General features: G+C 38.2%; 1 protein-coding gene across 10 annotated transcripts in view; it reads left to right on the top strand.

Moving 5' to 3' along the window:
- Positions 1-21,874, top strand: part of iqsec1b (IQ motif and Sec7 domain ArfGEF 1b) — a 192,784-nt gene that overhangs the window by 151,769 nt on the left and 19,141 nt on the right. For 9 of the 10 annotated variants that reach the window (XM_047809539.1, XM_047809535.1, XM_027143926.2 and 6 more), the window contains one exon: positions 21,588-21,855. In XM_047809539.1, the coding sequence (XP_047665495.1) occupies positions 21,588-21,855 (268 nt within the window). Of the gene's footprint in view, positions 1-14,132; positions 14,597-21,587; positions 21,856-21,874 lie in introns of those variants that run through there. The other variant, XM_027143929.2, reaches the window with a different exon arrangement.

The raw sequence follows: 21,874 nt of genomic DNA, 5'->3' as shown, positions 1-21,874 counted from the left end.
TAAGCTGCTTGATATCAGTTAATGCAGCAGTAATCAATTCCTCAGTGTTTATGAACCTTAAGAGTCACTTGTACTCCTGTTTGTGCAGCATCACAGGTGCTGGGGATGACTCAACATTACCGCTACTGCTGTCAAAGTCTTCTTGGTATTCCGCTTAAAATACAGAATATGCAATTCATTATTTTCAGCTTGCGCATCTGTGTGCTGAACCTTAAACTAGCTTGTGTTGAATGAACATTATTTAATATGATCTGATCCGATCTGGTCCGCATATTCTTAGTTTCTATTTTGGATGATGAATGAATTCTGAATCCTCCCATCATGTACATTTGAGTCATTTCTCTTTATTCTACAGACTTGGTATGATTAATGGAGGGGCATTCACAGGCATGCATTCCCCAAGTCATCTGACCTGGCATGACTCATCACTGATATTTTGGGGCAGACTTAGTTTACACATTCAGAGGACCACAATAACAAATCTTACCAGCTTCCCACATGTTTTTTTAACCATATTATAAATTATATGAAGTTTTGTCAATAAAGCAGTTTATAATTCACTGGCAGGGATCAGGGAGTTGAGAGGGCTGGATATTATCTTAGCAAAACCAAACACTGACCAATTGGTCTCTTTTTAAGCACATCAGGGTCAGTCTCTCATGTTTTTTGCAGTTATGGTACTTGTTGCTGTCCATCTTTGGAGAGATCACTGGATTCTGTACTATGAGGGAACTTTGGTGAGAACCGACATTTGTGATACAGATCATTGTTGTTATTCAAAGTTATCCGTAGAGGTGAGGAACATGAAGAACGTGATTCTAGCCATTGTAAACATTGGTCTGAAGATCTATATGTATCATGTTCACTACAGGATCCTGGAATTTTATCATACTTTAAAGTTAAATATTGAATTCAGTCAACATGCAATGATAATGTACAGTTTTCTTGATTAAAGTCAGGAGAAACACATACCAGCTGGATTTGTTGGTACTAATGCTGGTGGTTTTTAAAGCACAGGTTAATTACAGTTTAATAACTATATGCAATCAGGCTCAACAAATGACATCTAAGGGTGAAGGCAGTTAGAACATGGACCTAAAGATGTAGTGTAATGCTTCCATTAACCAAAATGACAGTGAAGATTGGTCTAATTGTGTAAGGCAGAGACGATTGCAAGCAAGCCAGTGTAGCTGTATAGTGAATATAGAATCAGGTCAGTAGCATTTAATATTAGTTTTGCATTCAACACAAGATGCATTACATTTCTAAATACTGAAAATAGCATTTTAAAATAACTGAATAATGATTATGTGCATGAGAAATTTTATATAAAGACAGAGCTGATTCTCCAGTTACACAATTGAATCAATTGATACCAAGAAACATCAGATATTCATGTGTATCTGTATCATGGTTACGACAGTCTGGTTGTGTTTTCCCAATATACAGTGTTGAAGATGTGCTTGCAAACAAGTGTTAGATCTAATACTTGTGTATATTTTATGATTTGTTTTGCCTTCTGAGGGCTGCAACCGGCCTGCGGGTCACACAGTACAGAAGTCACATATTATTATAGTATACAGCATGGAAATCATTTACATTCAGTAAATAAGTCATTATTCAAAGTGAGTTACATTTATTTCATTTATACAACTGTGCAGTTGGTTAAGGGCCTTGCTCAAGGGCCCAGCAGTGGCATTGCTGGGAAATGAATTCACGGAACATCTAATAAGTAGTCTTAACTTAAACAGAGAGCCACCACTGCAACCTACTGTACAGTACATGTGACAAGCTGCTGTTGTGTTTGTGTAAGTGGTTAATGAACAAGGAATGTTATAAAGTGAAACATTAAATTGTAGTGCACGCAGTAATGAAGTAACCCATTAAAAACCTAACAGAGCCTGTATTCCATATGGAGATAGTTTGTGTTGCCAATCCATGTGGCTTCTTAAGGTAGACAAGAAACTGAGTGTTTTTAATAGAAGAGATGACTTCAAGAGCCTCTTGGAGAATTTGAATGAGCTCAGATAAGGGAGTCACTGCAGCACTGTCCTCTAGTTAGTATTCTGGTCTGTGGTCTGAGTCAGTGGTTTGGAAATGTAGCACCAGGAGTCAAAAAGCCCGGGTTGTCTTCGTAAATCTGCTGAGTCATTCAGTCAAGGAAACATGCAGAAAAAAGGGCATAACACAGCCTGAAGTTCAGTTTAAGGGACACAATGAAGACAAGACTTAGTTGCTGCTCTTCTCTCTTTTTAAAACTCAGTTATTCTTCAAGTGGGACAGAAGTAGTCCTATTCACATATTAAATGGTTTCTTGAAACGTGAATATTTTGGAATCACATTCTGTCCAAGCCAAAATGGCGAACTGAGCGCTCTTTCTGCTCTCTCTATGACTGAGACAGAAACACTGCTTGTTTTTTGAGGCATCATTCCCCGAACTTGAAATACAGAATTATTCACCAACCAGCTGGCTGTGAATGTTTATTCCAGCAGAGGCAACTTGCTAAGGTTGATCAGTGCATCCAACATACACCCTTCAAAAACAATACAACTTTATCTGAATGTAACTGACAGAAATTGACTGTCAAATATAGTTCTTTTTTGTGACTTTCAGCTTTTCTAGGTGTATTATCTTCTCTGTAGATAACCAGATCCTCCAATGGTCTAAGATCCAAAGCACTAATTTGAGTTTGAAATAAAAAAAAATATTTGTGTAAAATAAATGTACACAAATAAACAATATTTGTGTACATTTATATGATGTACAAATGTGAGATAGAAACAACATATTTTTTAGCATGTGCTATTTGTTCTCAAGTCTAATTGAAACTCAGAGAGACCTTAAGAATCATAACACTGTAGTGATACAAGACAACATTTCAATGATGTATGCTTGTTGAACAGAATAAGACTACTCAAATACTTATCCAACAAGGTTGGTGGTGTTCACTGCTGCACCGTATGGACAGCCTGGAGACACATAGGACTGCTATGGATGGAAACACTTGGAGATTATGACACCGTGATTTGAATCGCTGTTGGGGTGGTCGGTTTTATGCGTCAGTCTCCATCACAGAATATTTGATGGCTTTGGTAGCAAAGACTTAGTGTTAAATCTGTAGTGAACTTAAAAGTGAGGCTGATTTATACATTGTTAAAAAAAAAATCTCCTGGTTCTCTAAATACTTGACTGTATACAGTTGTAGAAAAGACATTATTTATAATCACTCTCCAGCATCACCCAGATGAGGATGGGTTCCCTTTTGAGTCTGGTTCCTCTCAGGGTTTCTTTATCAGATCATCTCTGGGAGATTTTCCTTGCCACGGCTGCCTCAAACTTTCTCATTAGGGATAAACATAAATTAAATTTTAAACTTTGTAATTTCTGTATTACAGTTTTATTTTTTTAGTAAAGTTGCTTTGAGACGATGTCCAATGTTTAAAATCGTTGTATAATTTTTTATATTGAATTGAAGTCTAGATCATATGAGCATTTAAAAAAAACTGAAATGAACTAATGAATTAATGTGTTGTAAAATGGATGCCACTCTACTAGGAATATAATCGAATAAAATATTGAATACTTGAACAGATATTCTGGTCTAATGGATATGAATACAAACAGCAGGCAAAGTGTTCAAGGTTTTGTCCCCAGTGACGTTAGATATGAAGTTAGCATTGCGCTACTCCACTATGTTGTATTACAATGTAAGAAATCTGAATTCTAGCATTGTCAGAAGAGAAATGCAGTATACCAACATTCTTAATACCCTTCATACTGTGGAATTCTAGAGAAAGCAGAAATTCCACTTGAGATTGTGCTGAAGGTCAATTAGCACTTATTTGTCTTTGATCTACAGCGCACTAGTCACCACCCTGTCGACTATAACAGAATGCTGAGTGAAGTGTGCGTGTGCATGTGTGTGCATGTGAGTGCAAGCACTCTCACCCTCACACGTGTGCATGTGAGAGCAATTGCATGCGTGTCCTCGGCCGCTGCTGCACATCTTTCTCCTTCAGAAATGACATTTCCTGGAACTACAGTGCTGTACTGACATGAAGACAGATTGAAGTGTAATGAGGAGACCTGTGGCCATTTTAAATTCTTATACAGCCCTGGTCATGAAACACATGACTCCTTCATCATGAAATCAGCTTACAGTTTTTCTGTTGGCATCTTCTGCTTTTCTGCAGCAGATTCTTTCCCCTCTACAGTAATATCTGTATCTGGCCGTTAATCTTCCTCCCTCAATTTTTCCACATTATTTATTTTAGTAGAAACAATTTTGAAAAATGAGAAGTGGATCTTTAAATAATTTTAGTCTATTTTTTTCCTTGTGGGTGTAAAAATTTGATGATGCTTGCACATAGGCCAGTAAAAAAATTGTTGTTTTTTTTTGGAGTGAGGTTTTATATATTTTTGGCCAAAGTGTTTAAATTTGACATCAGTATGTAGAAGTAAAAGTGTTTAGTATTTGGTAGCATAAAACTAATTGAAACCAGTGTTTTTCCTCAGGCATGATGAGGGATTATTATAGAGACATCATCAGAGACATTGATTTAGTCTCTGAGGTGGAAAAACATTCTTCTGATTAATTTTGATTGAATGCAGATTTTCCAGTTTAAGAGTCATCACATGCAGTCATGAATTAAAAATGCAGACAGCGTATATATACTGTATCAGCACCTCAACCTCTTCACCTGAGCTTATGTCTGGAGAGAAAAGGAACTAGAGCAGAAAGAGAGCTGGAGGGATAGAAAGGACAGTAGAGGAAAAAAAACAGCTGTCATTCTGTTATGTCAGCACTGACAGGATTCTCAGGCCCCCTGTGCAGCTCTGGATGTATCAAACATGACAGAAATACACTGGACATCTTTACCAGTTTGTGGAAATTACTAATCACAAACAAAATAATCCTGACAGTCGGTATTTTCCAAAACACTCCCAACAATTCTCCCAAATCATGTTCATCTATTTTACAGTGACAAGCTGACAGTATTCCAGTTCATGGACTGGCAAAGAGCATTACAGAATGAGATGGATGACCTTCAGCACGTCATACTTTAAATGTCACAATTCTCAAACAGGGATGTTTTTTTTTCATCCTAATCTCCTGGGTGTATTGAAAGTTCAATCACGTTTCAACCAGTATTACAGTATGTTCCTATCTTTTTGTCATAGTTATCTATCTATCATAGTTCTCCATAAAGCCAATAGAGTTGTTTGAAACTACAGAAATGTCCATGTATGGAAGTGCTGTAGATCTAAGTCTGTGATATGACTAATCAAAATATTGCTACTCTTATTCCGCAGTCTGTAATTAACTTGTTCTTATAGCTTGACTTGCAGCTGAATTGTACCACAGGGTGATCTTGGCATTCTCAGAAAGTATTTGAACTGCAATTTATCAGCAAAGTGTCACACCCGGTTGGACAGGAAATAAACTTCCTTGGTTACCGTTTCTTCGTAGCATGTGCTCCTCTATCTCTGTTTCTATTAGGATGTGTGATTTGCCTGTGTATCCTCAAGAATATTTTAATCAGTGACCAAAACACCACAATATGATCCTCTGGCACCCCTGTTGAGAGAATCAAAGGATCAGCCCACGATTGCTTAAATGGCAGAGTGGAAGAGGAAAGGAGGATCTGCTTCATTCTCATCAGCATAGATTACACCAATACTCCCCCGAAAAGCCTCCACTGGTCTCTAAACATGAGGAAATGAAGGGAGATGTTTTTGTTCAGTAGACATGTGTCGATATTTTTAGCTTGGTTCATTTTGCTCACAGGCCTGTCATTTTATTAGACAAGCCCTAATTTTAAATAGTGACATGGCCTAAAAGCGAATCTGTTAAATTAGCTTTCCACACGTAAATCTGTAATTGAGCATTCTTACTGTGGAGATTTATTCTGCAGGTGTTCTCTCCAGCTGCCATGCCACAAAACGAAAACTGACTGGGAAGTTGTACTTTAACACAATGAGAAATTACTGTCAAGTTGAAATCTATGTTTTCCACAGTTACCAAGTTTATTCACTCTTTTCTACCAGGAACGGTTGTCTAAATTCCTGTAATTCATATAGAAGATAGAAGTTTGCAAGATTTCTAAGAAAAGAAAAAATATAAGACTACTGTCAGGTCTCACAATTAATTTCCCTTGTATTTGCCCTCAGTATCCTTTCTACATTACATACTTTTTGGTATCCAAGAATAAAAAGAAATAAAAAGAAAAAGAAAGCAGTTCTGATACTTGTATACGTTAATCACTGTTAAATTTCTTTGTCCCTCAAAAGTCTGCCTACTGCGTGAGAGTAAAAACAATGATTTCTGCAACATTTCTTGTTGAGTCCCAATGCATCCCTCTAGTGGGGAATGATTACAATGTAAATACAAGTCTCTGTGTTGTCATTACAGCTTGCTGTAAGTCAGTGCTGTTATGTTGGAATCATATTTCTCTGGCAACTCTTCCACTAAATTAGGTCTGTTTTTAATTTTTAACCTCCCTGCCTCCCTGCCCCACCCCTAACAAATCCTGAATACAGCCATTTTATAGTGTATCCAACCCTTTAAATAATAATGTTGTGATGATGCAGTCAGCTAGGAAATAGTTTATGTACCTTTTGTTGTCTTTATAGGATGTGTGGATGGTTTATGACATAAAAACTCTGCTTCCACTAACTTGTGTTACATGTGTATTTTGGAATGCACAAAAATACACACAGACTCCACTCTCTGCCTCTCGTAAATGTTAAAGTTGACGACTCCCTTATGTGCCACTCGATTAATGTTCACAAATAACAGGAGAGCAGGTTCTCATGAGCAAATTGCTTTAACATTTCTAGCAAAAACCTTGTTGGAGCTTGGTAGACGTTTTCATCGCCTGTTGTTCACATCACTTTAAGAGCATTTTGTTTATGATTTGTTCTGTTTAATGAGGATGCAGACAGCCGTGTTAGATAAGTAAGCTAACCAGTTCAAGCCAGTTCGAGGTGATTGTGATAGTTTGTGAGAAGCATTTGTAGATGTGAACTTCTGTATGCAGGTTTAGATCTTATTCATTAAGAACTAGATTGAAGCCTCTTGACATTATAGAAACCCAATTTTCTTTTTCTTTTTTTATTTCCAAACAATTATTTTCGTTGTTTCTGGAACGCAATCTTCACAACAATGGAGTGTTTGACATTGGATTTCCATAATGCTATTTTTTTTTTGTACGTGCAGCAGTGAAACAACAATGCGATGATACCAATTGAAATTCATGAGCTGAACCTCAGATCCAAATAGTCATTGCTCTCTATTGCACTGACCTTGGAATTCCAATTCCTCCTGTCCGTCAAACTCGGTGAATGAGGCTTAATGCTCAGTATTTTCTCCAGGCAGCTTGTACTTGCCATTGTTTGTCTCTATCTGCTCTGCTATAATCTACTGTCGGCTGCAGAGTTATTGGCGGGCCTTTTCTAAAAGGGAAAAAAATGTACTAATACAAATGTAGTAAAGTAAGCTCATGCACTCTGTACAGTATGTTAAAACTCAAATCCTCAAAATATTACTTTTGTTTTTCCTTATATATCCTTATTTCTATGAAGGGTGCCAATAATTTTAAAATCAACACTGTTGTCTTACATCTGAGACAGTAGACTAATAAAAGGATTTCTTATCTGACATGAATAGAGAATCATTTATCATTCAGGAGGAAGGTCAGATTAACTTTCTTGCCTGTGAAAAGTAAAACATGTCTCATCAGTTGTCAAGAAGGTGAGAAACTTTGAGATGAATAGTTTCTTGTCAAAAGACAAGATTTATTTGAAAGTCTTTGGCTAATAAAATTAACAAAGTTTGCCTTACATATGAAAATGTCATTGTCTGGGTTTTATTTAGGTTTTAGTATTACTGGGATTGCAAATGGACTTTGCAGGTCATAGGTTATAATGACAAATAAAGAGTCAAGCCCATGCGTCACTATGAAACTGCAACTGATTTTTCAGATTCTATCTGCCTTTTACAATTAGCCCAAAATTACCAAAGGAAGTCAGCTGTGGTACAGCGATCACTCCCTTCCTGTAATATAGACACCCACTCACACAGTGCACTCTTTCTGTCTTTAGAATTACTAAAAAAAAAAAAAAATGCAAGCAGGCCAGGCAGTAGAAAGGTAGCTGTTATTCAGGGTGCCAAAACAAATCGTGTCCTCTGCTTGGCAAGGTGTTCATAGGCTTGGCTTCACACAACAGTCGCATTGTGTGTGTTCAGTGTGAGCCCATGCCAAAGGGCAGGAGGTTGAGGAGAAGAGGGACACAGGCAGGGGCATGACAGTGTCCGTGGAGAGATATGAACATCACGTACGCTCTGAGCTAATATTGGGTACCAGTATATCTTGCTGTACAAACACTGCTTTTGCACTTCATTGGGTTTTACAGCTTGACAGTCTTAGGTATTGCTCATTTTATGCCCTGTTTTTCTGCCAATTTTTTCAATAATGAATTTTATTGCTCATTCAAATAATTGTATTTTTTCAATTTCTTGGTGTCCTGTGACGTGAGATTTCTAGATTTGTAGCTTTTGTGATAATTTTTTTCCTTTTGGCCCTCATTGTTGCAGCTCGGTTTTCGGTTTTCATCCTGTTTCTGTTTGTTGGTCCGATTTGTATAAATCAAAATGATCAGAATTCATGTGTAACCAACTCAGTGACCAGCTTGACCTCAGAAACTAAGGAGACATTTTACCCTGTTCATGTTGCTCTCTTTCCAATGACTGAACATGAATGGAACTGAAAAAAGGTAGCACTTTAAGTGTTTGTATTATTTTAGCAATGTACTTCACAACATGTCAAGTAGCTCTATCATGAACTCAAAGGAACCCAAATTCAATGTGGTTGGTCTAAAAGATCATTGCAATTTGTTGCTCCTGATGTCAGCTAGTACTGTAAGAAAGAAGCCTGGGGTAAATTAGTCCCACCATTTTCAAAAGTTGTTTGAGAAAAGTTTCAGTTTGTCATTCCTGCTAGCTTTTCCATTTTTTGGAAATGGTGTAAGCAGGTGATGATGCACATTTGTTGTGTTTCACTTAGATTATATTGTAGATGGATGCTTAGTGTCATAAATGTTTCTTATACCTGATTGCGAAACGAGCAAACATAAACTGAATTACATTTATTCATATCTTTGAAAGTACTCCTCTGTTTAGATTACTGTCTAGATGTGCATGCACAAGAGACATTTTTATGCCTTGTGTCTTATTAATTGTTAATAAAAATACCCTGAAGTGACAGATCTATATCACTTCAGCTTATCTCAGAGTTCCTTCTCTTTTCCAGCAGACCACATGGCTTGATTCATTGCACATGGTTTGAAAATAATGTTTATAACTTGGATTTAGCAACATCTATATACAAGCACTTGTCTCTTTTTTTGCTTCCTCTTGTTTTTCTCCATCTGTCTCTCTAAAATGATTGCTGACTGTGGCTTATATCTGGAGCATGTGTTGCACTCCTGCCTCTTCCAGTCTGTAGAACTCCATCTAGATATCTAAGCAGTAAAACAATGCTGTGTACACAACACATTTCCAAGCCTGGAGGCACTCTTCAGACTCTGGTGAATGAGAAGAAGCAGGAGGAGATAACATGGGCACGTCCACATCTTTCTGTTTAGACTGGATTTCTGAGGTCACTTTGTGCAGGCGGGACCATGTGGAGTCTATAAAAGATTGAGTGTGTTCACTACAACTAACTCATCCATGCTGGAGCTGTCAGATTGCTTCATTGCTCCTCTTAACTGATTAAGGCTGAACCTCAGATATACTATACAAGCCTCATTTCCACTCATGTTCTTAACAAATTACAGATTAATCAGAGAACGTTGTAGACTATAAATGTCTCTACACGTGTAAAGCTCGACTTTGTTATTGCCCAACATATGTTTCCTTCACTAGGAAAAGTTCTTTTCCTTTGTGGTTTTTCAAAATTTCCCCGAAGACCCAACAAGGCCAAGGCTTCTGCAGTAGCTCTTGAAACCTTCATGGAAAGTTAACATGTCATGTTTCCTCACTGGTGAAATTAAAATGCTGACTAGTGTTCAGCGAAAGCTTTGACATCTCAGAGGACCTGAGAAGATAAGTTTCCAGACTTCCTGTCTTTTTGGTAATGAACTACAGCAGATGCAGTTCTAGACTGCTGCTGTGAGATGATGGAAGCAAACTGGAACGAGACACAAAAATATCTTACATCTGAATGTAGATCAGTGCTGGTACGCTTGTTACTTTGGATTGACATAAATCTTGTTCATCTTCAGTGAGGATTGCAGTAATTGGCCAGCAACCCATTCTGTGACCTTCTCGCTTTGAGCAAAGCCAGTATGTGAATATGCCTGAAAGTATCTAATGAGCCTCTGTTGTGTGTTTATGCTCTTGGTCAATGCCCGGCTTCAAACATAGCCACTTGCAGTACTTAATGCTGAGCTGTGAAACAATAGCTATGGAAATTTATAACCTGTGCTGAGCAAGTATTAACTGCAATCTCTGGACTCTTATCTGACATGTTTACAGAGTGTTGCTTCATCTGCTTTTATAAATTATTCCACAAACATCTTGACTACTGAGGAAGGGTATCAACACTGAATGAATTTTTCATTGACTTTCTGATGGCTCGTATATAGTTTATAGTTTACTGTACAGTATGCCTCATGGTTTTCTCAGCATGTTGTATGTCTCATGGTTTTCTGATTATTTTCTGCAGCCTTGTTAAGCACTGCAGAAAACCAGAGTGTTTGTGTGCTGGAATATGTATTGGGGAGCACATCTAATTATCTGCTCTGCCTGCTTTACAGTATATTTCCAAGCATCCGTATCACCTTAAGACATTTTGGCACTCTGAGATTTTTCAACAGGCCATCAGACTCTCAGACGAGTGGCAAAATACAGTATATTCACAATAAAGACCTGTTGGTTCAGACCAGAAACACTTATTCTTAGACTAATTCAAAAGCATAAAGTCACTGAGAATCCAGGAACCATGGAACAAAGGTGCAGGTCAAGATACTGGGAATTAATTACACATTAATTACATTTCTCCTCAAACAAATAGTGATTTTTAGTCAGAAATCACTCAGAATTAGCTTTATCGTGCTATATTCACTAAAGAGGAGCTTGCATTTCAGCTGCTTAACATTAGTTCTGCACATAATTGAGAGCCTTCAGGGCAAGATCTTGCATATTAAGAAACACCATTTATGACTTCATTAAACTGGCAATGTGCTCTTTTAAGCACTGCTTGCAAATGTTTTGGTGTTGGCAACAAAAAAATGTATTTGCTGATGGTAGTGCTACGGTTAACTAGACTTTTTATTGTTCCAGCAGCGACTGTTAAATACACAAAACTAGGAGGAGTGTATTTAGCTAAATGATAATGTTAAACTGAGAGACCTTGATTATGTAGAATGCATGCAACAGGCACTGTAGATAAATATACTACCTGTGTGTGTGTGTGTGTGTGTGTGTGTGTGTGTGTGTGTGTGTGTGTGTGTGTGTGTGTGTGTGTGTGTGTAGGATAGCAGTAGTGGTTGGTGAGTGAGGTGGAACCCTGTGTAATCAGATGAGAGATTAGGTTTTACTGTAAACCCACTTTTAGTGTCTGTGGATGGCTATTACAACCATTTTATCCTATTTGTAAATGTAATTGTTCTGTAGTGCTGTAGATTATACTTTAGTTTCATTATAGTTTCATCATCAAAATTGGCAATAAAATAGAAGTATAGGTTTCAAAGTTGTTGTTTCAAGCTGAGTTCCTCATTTAATTTATTTAATAGCTCAGTGCTCATTCATCGGCTCTACAGACTCGAATAAGATGAGAGATTATGACGTTCCATGATCTCAGTAACATTTCTGGGCATTTTTCTTACTTACTGGAGACCTTACAGGAAAAAGTGAGTGAAACTCTGTGAAAGAGACTCTTCAAAGTATCCAATCCAAACTATCTAACACAAGCTACTCTTAAAAGCACCATCAAGTTTAGACAGCAAAATGAGGTAAGATTGGTACTGAAATGACAGCAGACACATTGGCACCATGTACAGTATCTCCCCTAGGCTCATGGCAGGCTGCATGCTGTCCCTCTGTCCAGGCAGTACTGTCAGAGTGACATTAAGACATGTAATAAGTGACAGCTGCTAGGATAGAAAGATTGAGAGTAAGGGGCAGTTTTCAGTGTTCAGACTGCCCCCTCCCCTAAACAGGTGTTCTGAAAATATCAGAGGAATAATAGGAATAAAAAATTTGTCCTACTTTGTCATTCAACGAAGAACAGGTGAGGGTCCAATAGACAGAGAACCACGAAACCTTGAAAGGATTTATTTAAATCATCCTTGGAGCATTTTGCCATCGGAATGAGATTTAATGGTCTTTGGTAATGTTAAGAAGAGAAAGCTAAAATCGTTTTTTAAAAATGTAGCGAGTAATTTACACCAAAACCGTGGCGAAAAATTGTTTGGGCCTCTCTGTCAGCTGACTATGATGTACATGTCCTTGAACAGACTGTGTCCTGTAAATTCTTTTGTGCTTCTCCATGAGAAGTCTTTGACACTTTAAGCAGTCCTTATTGAACCGCACACCCTTCAAAAGATTTGATGTCGTCATTAATAAACTCTATAAGGCGGTTCGTAGAAGCATGAAGTCACAGTGACCTTGTATTAATACTGTGTATTTTTATTTCGTTACAATGAACAACTGTCATTGGGGCAAAAGTAAACACACAGAGGAATCTTCACACCTACTCACCCATACATCAGACTTGGTGTGGCAAAACATCTAAATGTGTTCAACACACCCTTACTACTAACCCACACAGCCTGTAATGTTTAGTCTGCATACAGCTGTTTTGAATAGTGTGGGTTTTATTGATTCTGTATTGAATCACATCAATTAATTGTAATATTTTTACTTCTTAGGGTGATTTCATTTATTCTGTGTTTGCCCTAAGGCTAAGAAAGACTGTTTGTTTGTTTGTTTGTTTGTTTGTTTGTTTGTTTATTTTTCAGATAATAAATAATCCCACATCATGAAGTTTTCTTCATGTCTAGAAGGAATAGTTGTCTACCATATAGAGAGCCCACAAATGTTCAGCTGGCCATCTTGTCTCTCCTTTCCATGTGTTTGGGTGTGTTTTCATCTTAGACTTCAGGGAGTATGAGCTCTGTACAAAAGTGAGAAATGAAAGGTTTCACTCTTGGGAGCGAATGGAAACATTTCTGTAATTACAGCCACACCGTCACCTCTCTGTGACTGCTAGTTCAAAAAGCTGGATGGTGCTGCAGACTCAGCTGCCATTTTGTGCTTTTTCCTACTTTGAACACAGTCACATCTTAGCGGACCTCCTGGGGGCTACATTGCTCTAATATCCCATTAAACATTGACGCTTTGTTTCATCCTAGAACTATGCATTTCTCACTGCGCTCTGGGTGATAGCATCTGGACTCTACTCCTGCGACACCCATTGTTTAGGTTATGATGTCAGCAAGAGGAAATGTGTAAGGAAATGGGAGGAGGGAAAATGGGGGACAGGTTATAGAGATGTTATTCAAGTCCTTGGTTATAAATATGGTGGGTGTTTTTTTCAGCCTGTTGCTTTACAAGCCAACTTAGTCCTGCCTCTAAAACATTGCAATTCTGGGGCAAATCAGAGTCACTTAAAGGCCTTTTTTGGGGGGGTTATACTATTTTTCTTTACATATGGATCCATCTGGAAGAGGTAGTTAAAGGTATACCAAGGTTTGTGTGTCCTATAGTAAAATGGCTAGTCTTGAGTGGGGCATATGGCCCTTTAAGAGGACTCATTCATGTAAACTGTGGTGTGGGTAGTGAATAGTGACGGACCATGTTTGGCTGCACCTCTCCAGCAGGCCCTGCCGTCTGTAGCACGTCTGTCACACATGTAGGGCTCAAGTTACTGCCAAGATTCAGCCTGGCCCCTAGGAACAGCAGCTGAAGTCTTCAAGAGAGATAGAAAGAGATGGAAAGATAGAGAGGGAGGGATAAAGTCTTTCTCCACTTCTTAACATTTCTTACAGCCTGAATCCATCCTGCAATCTGGCTATTATTAGCCCTACTTCCTCTTCTGGTCCAAAGGGGCTTCCCACTCTTTTAGCCATCTCTCTTTCAGCTCCGGACTCTGCATTTACTAGGCTACAGATAACAAACTCCCATGTATATTCTTCACTCTTTCATACAGTCTAGGCTATACATGACCAGGATAAACACTCCCCTTTGGGCCAGACTCGTTTATATTCCTGCCATCTAATTAGATTGCTGGACGTAGAAATTCCCTCCCCTTTTAGCCACAGTCACTGGCATGCACTCTGTTCTACCCCCTCCTCGCTATCCAGAGAGCAAGAAAAGGAAAACAGGGACTTAGTGACCGTGGCGTCCATAGTAGCTGGATGAAGAGCGTAACACTTTGCTTATGAAGAGGCTTTACATGCCAAGGAGATGGGCAGCCATGGGTCAAAGCAATGCTGCTATTTGTAAGGATCAGAACGGAGCATGTGGTGTTTGCAGTGTGCGTCTGACAGAAGCCAGTCTCTGCTGGAGCTGGAGCCGGAGCCGAACAGCTGGTAAGCTTTTAGCATGTGTGTATGAGGGGGTTAGGGGGTTGTACATTACTCTGGGTTAGGGGACTCACATATACCAACTGCGTATGTATTAAAAGCAGAGAGAAAGTACGTTAGAAAAGTTGTACGGTAGAAAATTTTAGATAAATGATCTCGACCGTTCTTGTCTTCTTTGTACCGATTTTGTTATTATAAGGATTGTTTTGACCCTGTTGCCTCTAAACATATTCTGTTAAATATGTTTTTTGGAGTACCTCAGTTTTTACAAACCTGATCTCATGTAAAAATCAAATGATTGTGGAGTTAGACAAGAAAGTGGTTGCATTTCATTTAGTGCCTTATGAATGAAGCATATATGTTAGTTAGAGGTATGGTAGTTTTTCATAACAATTTCTTTTCTATTTAAGAACAATTCTACGACCATGTTGATGTTTGTGTAGTGCTTTGTAAACACAATGTCCATTTCATCTTTCCTGGAGAGGCTACTCTTTAATCATATTCAAACTGCTTCTCTGTAATTATTGCAAATTACAGGAAAATCCCTCAGATTCAGAGGTTATCACACTGGACCTGTCGTGTGTAACGTTTAAAGTAGGGGGTTTCGGGGGTTAAGATACTAACGGTGTATGTATTTGTATTTTTACACAAGCTGTATTCATCTACTGTTAGTAATTATGGAAAACACACTCGGTGTTACCTGTTTGCTGTTCGTAATCGTGCCTGTTGCTTGTTTAGGTCCCAACAAAGTGCAGTTAAAACTAAATGCAGGTTCAGCTTGGCCATGCTGGTGAAAGCCAAGCTTTATTTGAGCTATGTTGGCTTTCAGACTGTGGAAAAGGATTTCTGAGGCTTTCAGCCTGCATGCTATGCTTTTCAATGTGCTGAGCTCTTTCTGTCATACCTTCACACCAGCTTGTATGAATGCAACAAACAGTGTACAGTTGAACACTAGCCAAACAAATAGTGTCATGGAATTTTCTCATAGAGGATATGGACACTTTAGTTTTCTTTTTCATTAACCAAGCCTGCTTAATGTTTTGACCTCTAATCTACAGCATGGTGGCATATAATGACTTATAGATACACTAGAGGGTTACAGATAAACTGCCTACTATAACAGCTCGCATTGAAGCATGATGTTGAATAAGCAGAGAGCTATAACAGCAGATATTAGCACCATTGTTGAACATTTGTCTGAAGCTAATGATATATGCTGGCAGAAAAAAAATGTCACTATTGGCAAGGATTTATTTCCATTTTAATTTCATAATAATACGATCCAGGCATATGTGATGGTTGAGAGACAAATCCTTGAACCACTAAGCAAAGCTTTTTACCCTCAGCTGCTCAGCTTAATTTGCTTTGGATAAAAGCAGCAGTCACATAAATAAATAGAAGTGAGTAGTTGTTGAGGGCTATGGTCTTTGCTCAAGGGCCCAGACAGGCTTTCCAACAGTCTTGGAATTTGAACTCTCAACCTTCCAGGCATTACCACAGAGCCTTAACACTGTTGCTGTCTACAGTCTCACTTTCTGTCTTTTCATCTAATGAGAATGTGAATACTTTTTATTTCCTCGGCAAATAAAAGTTGCTAATAAAGTTTGATGTTACAGTTGCTCTGTTTGCTTTAGATAGTTTAGATAGTTTATAGTGTGTGTGTGTGTGTGTGTGTGTGTGTGTGTGTGTGTGTGTGTGTGTGTGTGTGTGTGTGTTTGTACCCAAAAGCAGTATTTTTTTTAAATGAAATTACACAAACTAGGCACAATTTGCACAAAGCTGCAACTGGTACATGGTCCGGGGTTCATGAACTTGCTCTTTTTCTGCCGTTTGAGCTGCAATTGACTGCGTGCTCCATTCTACCTGAGAGTAAATGTCACCTGCTAGTACAACTTGTTTGTTGACTCAAGTTGGATACCAGTTATGATACCAGCACCTCTAGTTTCAGATTCTGACCCAGAAACTTTAATGGTAATGAGTATTATCAGACAGTGAATTTTATACTGATAAACACACTAACTGAGGCAGCAAGGAGCGAGCTTTCATACTGAAGGAACCAGGGTGAAAGGAAGGAACCAACAACACAGGTGAAGGTCCACAGTGTTGATGTAAAGTGTGTTGTATAAGACATCACACTACATAATAATAATAAAAGTATAATAGACCAGCAACATTTGCTCAGAAAGGTAAACGTCTGTGACATCTACCTATTTATTAGCATTCTATTTTGTCTTATTACAGAACAAAAGTCCTACAAGTTTATTTTATGTCTATTGGCTACCATTTCCAAAATTTTCAAGGTTTAAGGTCACCTAGAGGAACTTGGTGTGAAGCTAAAGATATCTCTGATGGAAGCAAAATCCTTTTGCACATCCTGAGGGCACTGATATTTTCACCAAGCAAATTTTGATTTGATTCTAGTTTGCTCAAAGCTTTACAACAATGCTGTGCAGAAAGCACTGCTGGGACACAGGGAAAAGTTTCAGATGCCTTCCTGAGCTCTGAGCAGGCAGCCTTATTTAAACTGACATGCACTTTCTCTTTTCTTGGCATCACTTTGACAGGAGTCTGCTCATCTCAACATTCTGGGTTAATCATGCAAAACTTCCAAAGCCTGATGGAAAAGTGACAATCATTCACAGTCTATTCATGAAATGAAAGAATAGTGGACTTTCAAGTGGTCTGAGCTATAGAAAGGAACAATTTATATATTTGAGATATTTTTAAATATAATTATTTAGAATCTCACTATCCTGTGTCACTTGGTGGTTTATCTTTGGAGTCTCCTCTCAAGGTCTTCCTCATAACATCTCAGGGGTTTTTCACATCTCATCTTCACATCTGACCTGCCAAGTAGGGATGAATTTCTATCCTGTCTCTATATTCTCTATGTCAGATATGTGTATGTTCTCTAATATGTCAAACATTAAAAGCACTATACAATTACAATTGAGATGAATAGTACAAGTCCTGATGCTGTACTTATGGTTAGAGTTTCATCACATGGTGGCACTCCATGTGCTGTGGATATAACCACTTGGACACCATGATGGTGGCTTTGAACTGCTGTTGCACTGTTCTGCGCTCAGATCATTGAACTTCGGCTTAGATAGAATGGAATTAATGTTAATCTTATAATGAACTCAGAAATCATTCTGATTTGTAAGTTGCTCAGAGTCTCCTGGTTATAAAACTCCACTTGATAATATACAATTGTAAAAAGCATTTGATTCATAATCTCAGAGTCCAGTGTCAACCAGATGAGGATGTCTGGTTCCCTGAAATGAATTACATACAGTACTCTACAGGTTATTAATTATAGTCATGACTAAAGTCATATTTCATTTGAGTGACATTGTGACATCAAACTGGGAGTTTGTGAGAGCTATTGGTCTACAGTTTAGTGAGTAAAGATATTATCCAGAGAAGTTGCTCATGCTGGATATATATTGCTTTTCTAATTTTTTGGTATGAATAATTATGTACAGATTTGTGAGCACACACTTTAGCTCAGAAAAAGATTTTCAGAGTCATTATGTTCAATTTGATGCTATTTTCATGGGCACATAAACTAATACAGAGCAGAAAATTAAAATGAGAGCTATGTTTCCAGTTTGTGAGTAGAATGAAAACAGTAGCAGCTTGTCTCCTTTAAATAACAGAGTAGCTCTGTGCTCACGACCACCCACTAAAACTTGTGGTAGTGTGTCCTTCGGTGCTTCTTTCTTAACATTTCCACACCTTTCCCCTAAAGCATCTGTCTCACAGGAAAAAAAAAAACAACCTTTGTCTTCATCTCAGTCATTTTTACAATTTTCCATTGTCATTCATCATGGTTCAGAGCTCTCACTTAGAAGACCATGTTACTCTCACTCAGGGTAAAAGAGATGTCCTCTGAGAGACCAGAAGGTGCCAAAACAAAATGAAAATCTCATTTAACTCCTTATTTTGAAATGTGCATTCTGAAGGAATCAAACATCAGTCACAGAAGCTCTGAGTCATTCCAGCTCCATGGAGCCCTGAACAGAGACAGCACCAAATCAGCTGCCAACTGTGTCATCCAACATATCCCTGTGTGACTTTTTTTTTTTTAATCTTCTGATGGGATGTAAATTCCACATTAAAAGCTGCAGTTTTATTATTGAATTATATAATGCTAATGAATACAGTTTCACAAATTAACCACCTACACCCTGGATGTTTTTTTACTCGTCTGATCAGCCATGCCTCAGGGCCTTATAATGCGGTGGAAAACAGTGAGGTCACCATGTGGAGGTTATTCTGTCTGGCTGAGTCACTCCTAAAAATGTCTGCTTTCCATGATTTTTTCAGGATCAGGATCACTCTGGATGGGGTAAATGGAAAGCAGTTGCACCGATCATTTCTATTGAGCCATAAAGAAAGAGAATTTGGGTATTTTATGAGGCATGTCTGCTGACACTGTTTGGACCTGCTTCCTCACCATGAACCTAGTAACCTTATTAAACCACCAATTCCCCAGTGGAGTAACACTGACTAAATTTCTTGTTGGCTCACAACACAGCTTCAGGATGATACGTCTTTAAATATTTGAGTTACAGTGTGATCATAATTGTAGTTTCTGGGTAACCGGATTACAGGATATTAATGCATGCCTGAAGGGTAGAAAATTTCAGCTCATTATGTGTTACTACTCTAACATATTGACTTAAACATGGAAGAATTTCCAATCTTGGACCTAATAGCTCATGTGTATTATTGGTACCTCAGGGACACATTATTTGCTTTGTTAGAAATTTGCAAAAAAATCTCCACAGCATTCCATTCAAACATGTACATTTTTCCTTCGGGTTGAATGTACGTGCACTGAGCTATCTTAATATTAAATAACATTAGGGTTAAAAACAGAAAGCATTATGACCATAAACACTATGACTAGATGGGGTGAGTGAAGTTTCACTGTTGTTCTCATTTAGCCAGCGCTGTACACACTGCTGCTTGCTAATTCATTTAAATTGAAGGAGGCTTTGTTAATCTACTTTAAAATTTAATCTACTGCCACTGATTGGATGCAGAGAGCTCAGTAAGTGTGTGGGGGGGGGGGGGCCTGTGTGTGTGTGTGTGTGTGTGTGTGTGTGTGTGTGTGTGTGTGTGTGTGTGTGTGTGTGTGTGTGTGTGTGTGTGTATTCACATTTGTGTATATGACACTTAAACTTTTTTTTTTTTTATAGATCTCTTTTTCTACAGATTCTTTACAGAAAACGCAATAGATTGTTGTTTGGCTTTCTTTGCTTTTTGCTTGTACATTCTGTTTAAAATCACATAGATTTGATGGAGTGGCACATTGTGGCTTGTGTAACCCGAATGGTTGTCAACTTGCTATTCTGAAAGCCTCGAGTTTTGAAAGCTCATCGAGTGTTCACTTGTACTTTCACTGTGTCCTCGATCTCTGAAGTAGAGAAGTGTGTTAAGTGGAAGTGTGCTTTTACTGTGTGTGAGACAGACAGTCACTGTTTCTAAATACAGAGGTGTGTCTAATAGTGGCCTCAGACAACAGAAAGCTTTTCTTGTACTGTTTTAATGACAGCTAGGAGTTGTTTTGCTTACTGCACTAAGTGCTGCGTCACTGCTGTGTAAGCACTCTTTTTTTGGCAGATCTGTCACTGTGTGTGTGTGTGTGTGTGTGTGTGTGTGTGTGTGTGTGTGTGTGTGTGTGTGTGTGTGTGTGTGTGTGTGGTTGTTGGGTGTGGTAATGTATGTATGGGGATGTGGGAGTGTATGTGTGAGAGAGAACAGAAGGCAGACTAAATTCAGGCCTAACATTCAACAGGTTGGATAATTAAAATGGAAATGATCTGTAATTTGTTATTTCAGGAGCTTTTAATCATGTGGTGCTTTTTAGTTTTTCTTTTTTTTGGTTTGTGTTGCGCACCCTGTAATTTTAATGAATTTTACTGACCAGGAATTAAGCAAATTTTCTTGGCTAAGGAAGGTTTCACTTAGAAGGAATGTGACTTGTTAATTGGTACATTAACATGGATTAATTGAAGCAATTATCCAGGGAAAAATGTAGGTAAAATAAAATACTAAGATAAGACAAGTTTGTATATAATAATAGATATACAAAACTAAATAAAGATTAGTTTAGAGTCTACAAAATGGTTTTGAACGTGTCCTTAGGTGCGAATGTGTAATAGAGTGCAGTATGTTAGCAGTGAGTTCACTTGTGGTAATGAGGTTTATCCAGTCTGTTAGATAGCAGGGCTACATCATTGGGGAAGAATCAGTCTCCATGCCTGGATAGTGGCCACTTGTCTTTATTCTGCTACTTTGGGATCCAAATTCAACATTGTCATAATGCATGAATTATAGCAAACTTTTGATTTCTGACTTTGCAACGGCCAGTGTGTCAGAAAAATATCTGAAAATGATTGTAAGACATGTCTGCTTGTGAAATCAAGGCTGCTGAATTTACTTCATGTTGCCATACACACACAGGCAGGGAAATACATCTGTCTTGTCATGTTTCACAACGAATACAAGCTACGAGCAAGTAATATCTGTGAAGGTCATTCTTCAGCCATTTTCTATGCATTGCTGGGATATGGATCTCTATCCATTAATAGATAGAAGATAGAAGTAGATAGAATTCTGGTCTTATATGATGGGAATAACTGTCTTGGAGCATTGTTAAAATGGCTGACAATAGATAGACTTTATTATAAGCTGCGAAGAACTGTTCTCTCCCTATCTTTCTTCTCTCTTTCACACACACCTTGTTTAGTCCTTTTGTATACGTAATTTTGTATGTAAGATAAAGTTGTTTTTTATCAAGCAACTATAAAATAAATAATATTAATAAATAATATAAAATTTGCTTCTGAAAACAAGAAGTTGAGTGGAAATAGAGGTTTCATATATACCAGAGATACTGGTTATTTGTGGTATGTTTTAAATAAATAATTAAAAAAGTTTAAAAAAAAGTTGCTTAAGTGAAACTCTCTCTTTTCCTCGGCAGTGTGGAGGGTGATGGTGCTGGCTGTGAGGCAGGTGCGTCTCTGGAAAGCGGATACTCTCGTGGGCCAGTGACGCGCAGCTCCATCATCAGCACTGAGCACTTTGAGGCACCGTCCCTTTATGCACACGAGGTCCGGCAGCGCCCACGTCGCTCCAAACTCCAGCACTCGCAATCTATTCTTCGCAAACAAGCTGAGGAGGAGGCCATCAAACGCTCACGTTCACTCTCTGAGAGCTATGAACTCTCCACTGATCTCCAGGACAAACAGGTTCTTTACTTCTTCTGTT

This window comes from Tachysurus fulvidraco, chromosome 2 (genome assembly GCF_022655615.1).
Source record: "Tachysurus fulvidraco isolate hzauxx_2018 chromosome 2, HZAU_PFXX_2.0, whole genome shotgun sequence".
In the NCBI taxonomy this organism is placed as follows: Eukaryota; Metazoa; Chordata; class Actinopteri; order Siluriformes; family Bagridae; genus Tachysurus; species Tachysurus fulvidraco.
This window is presented reverse-complemented; position numbering and strand designations above follow the sequence as displayed.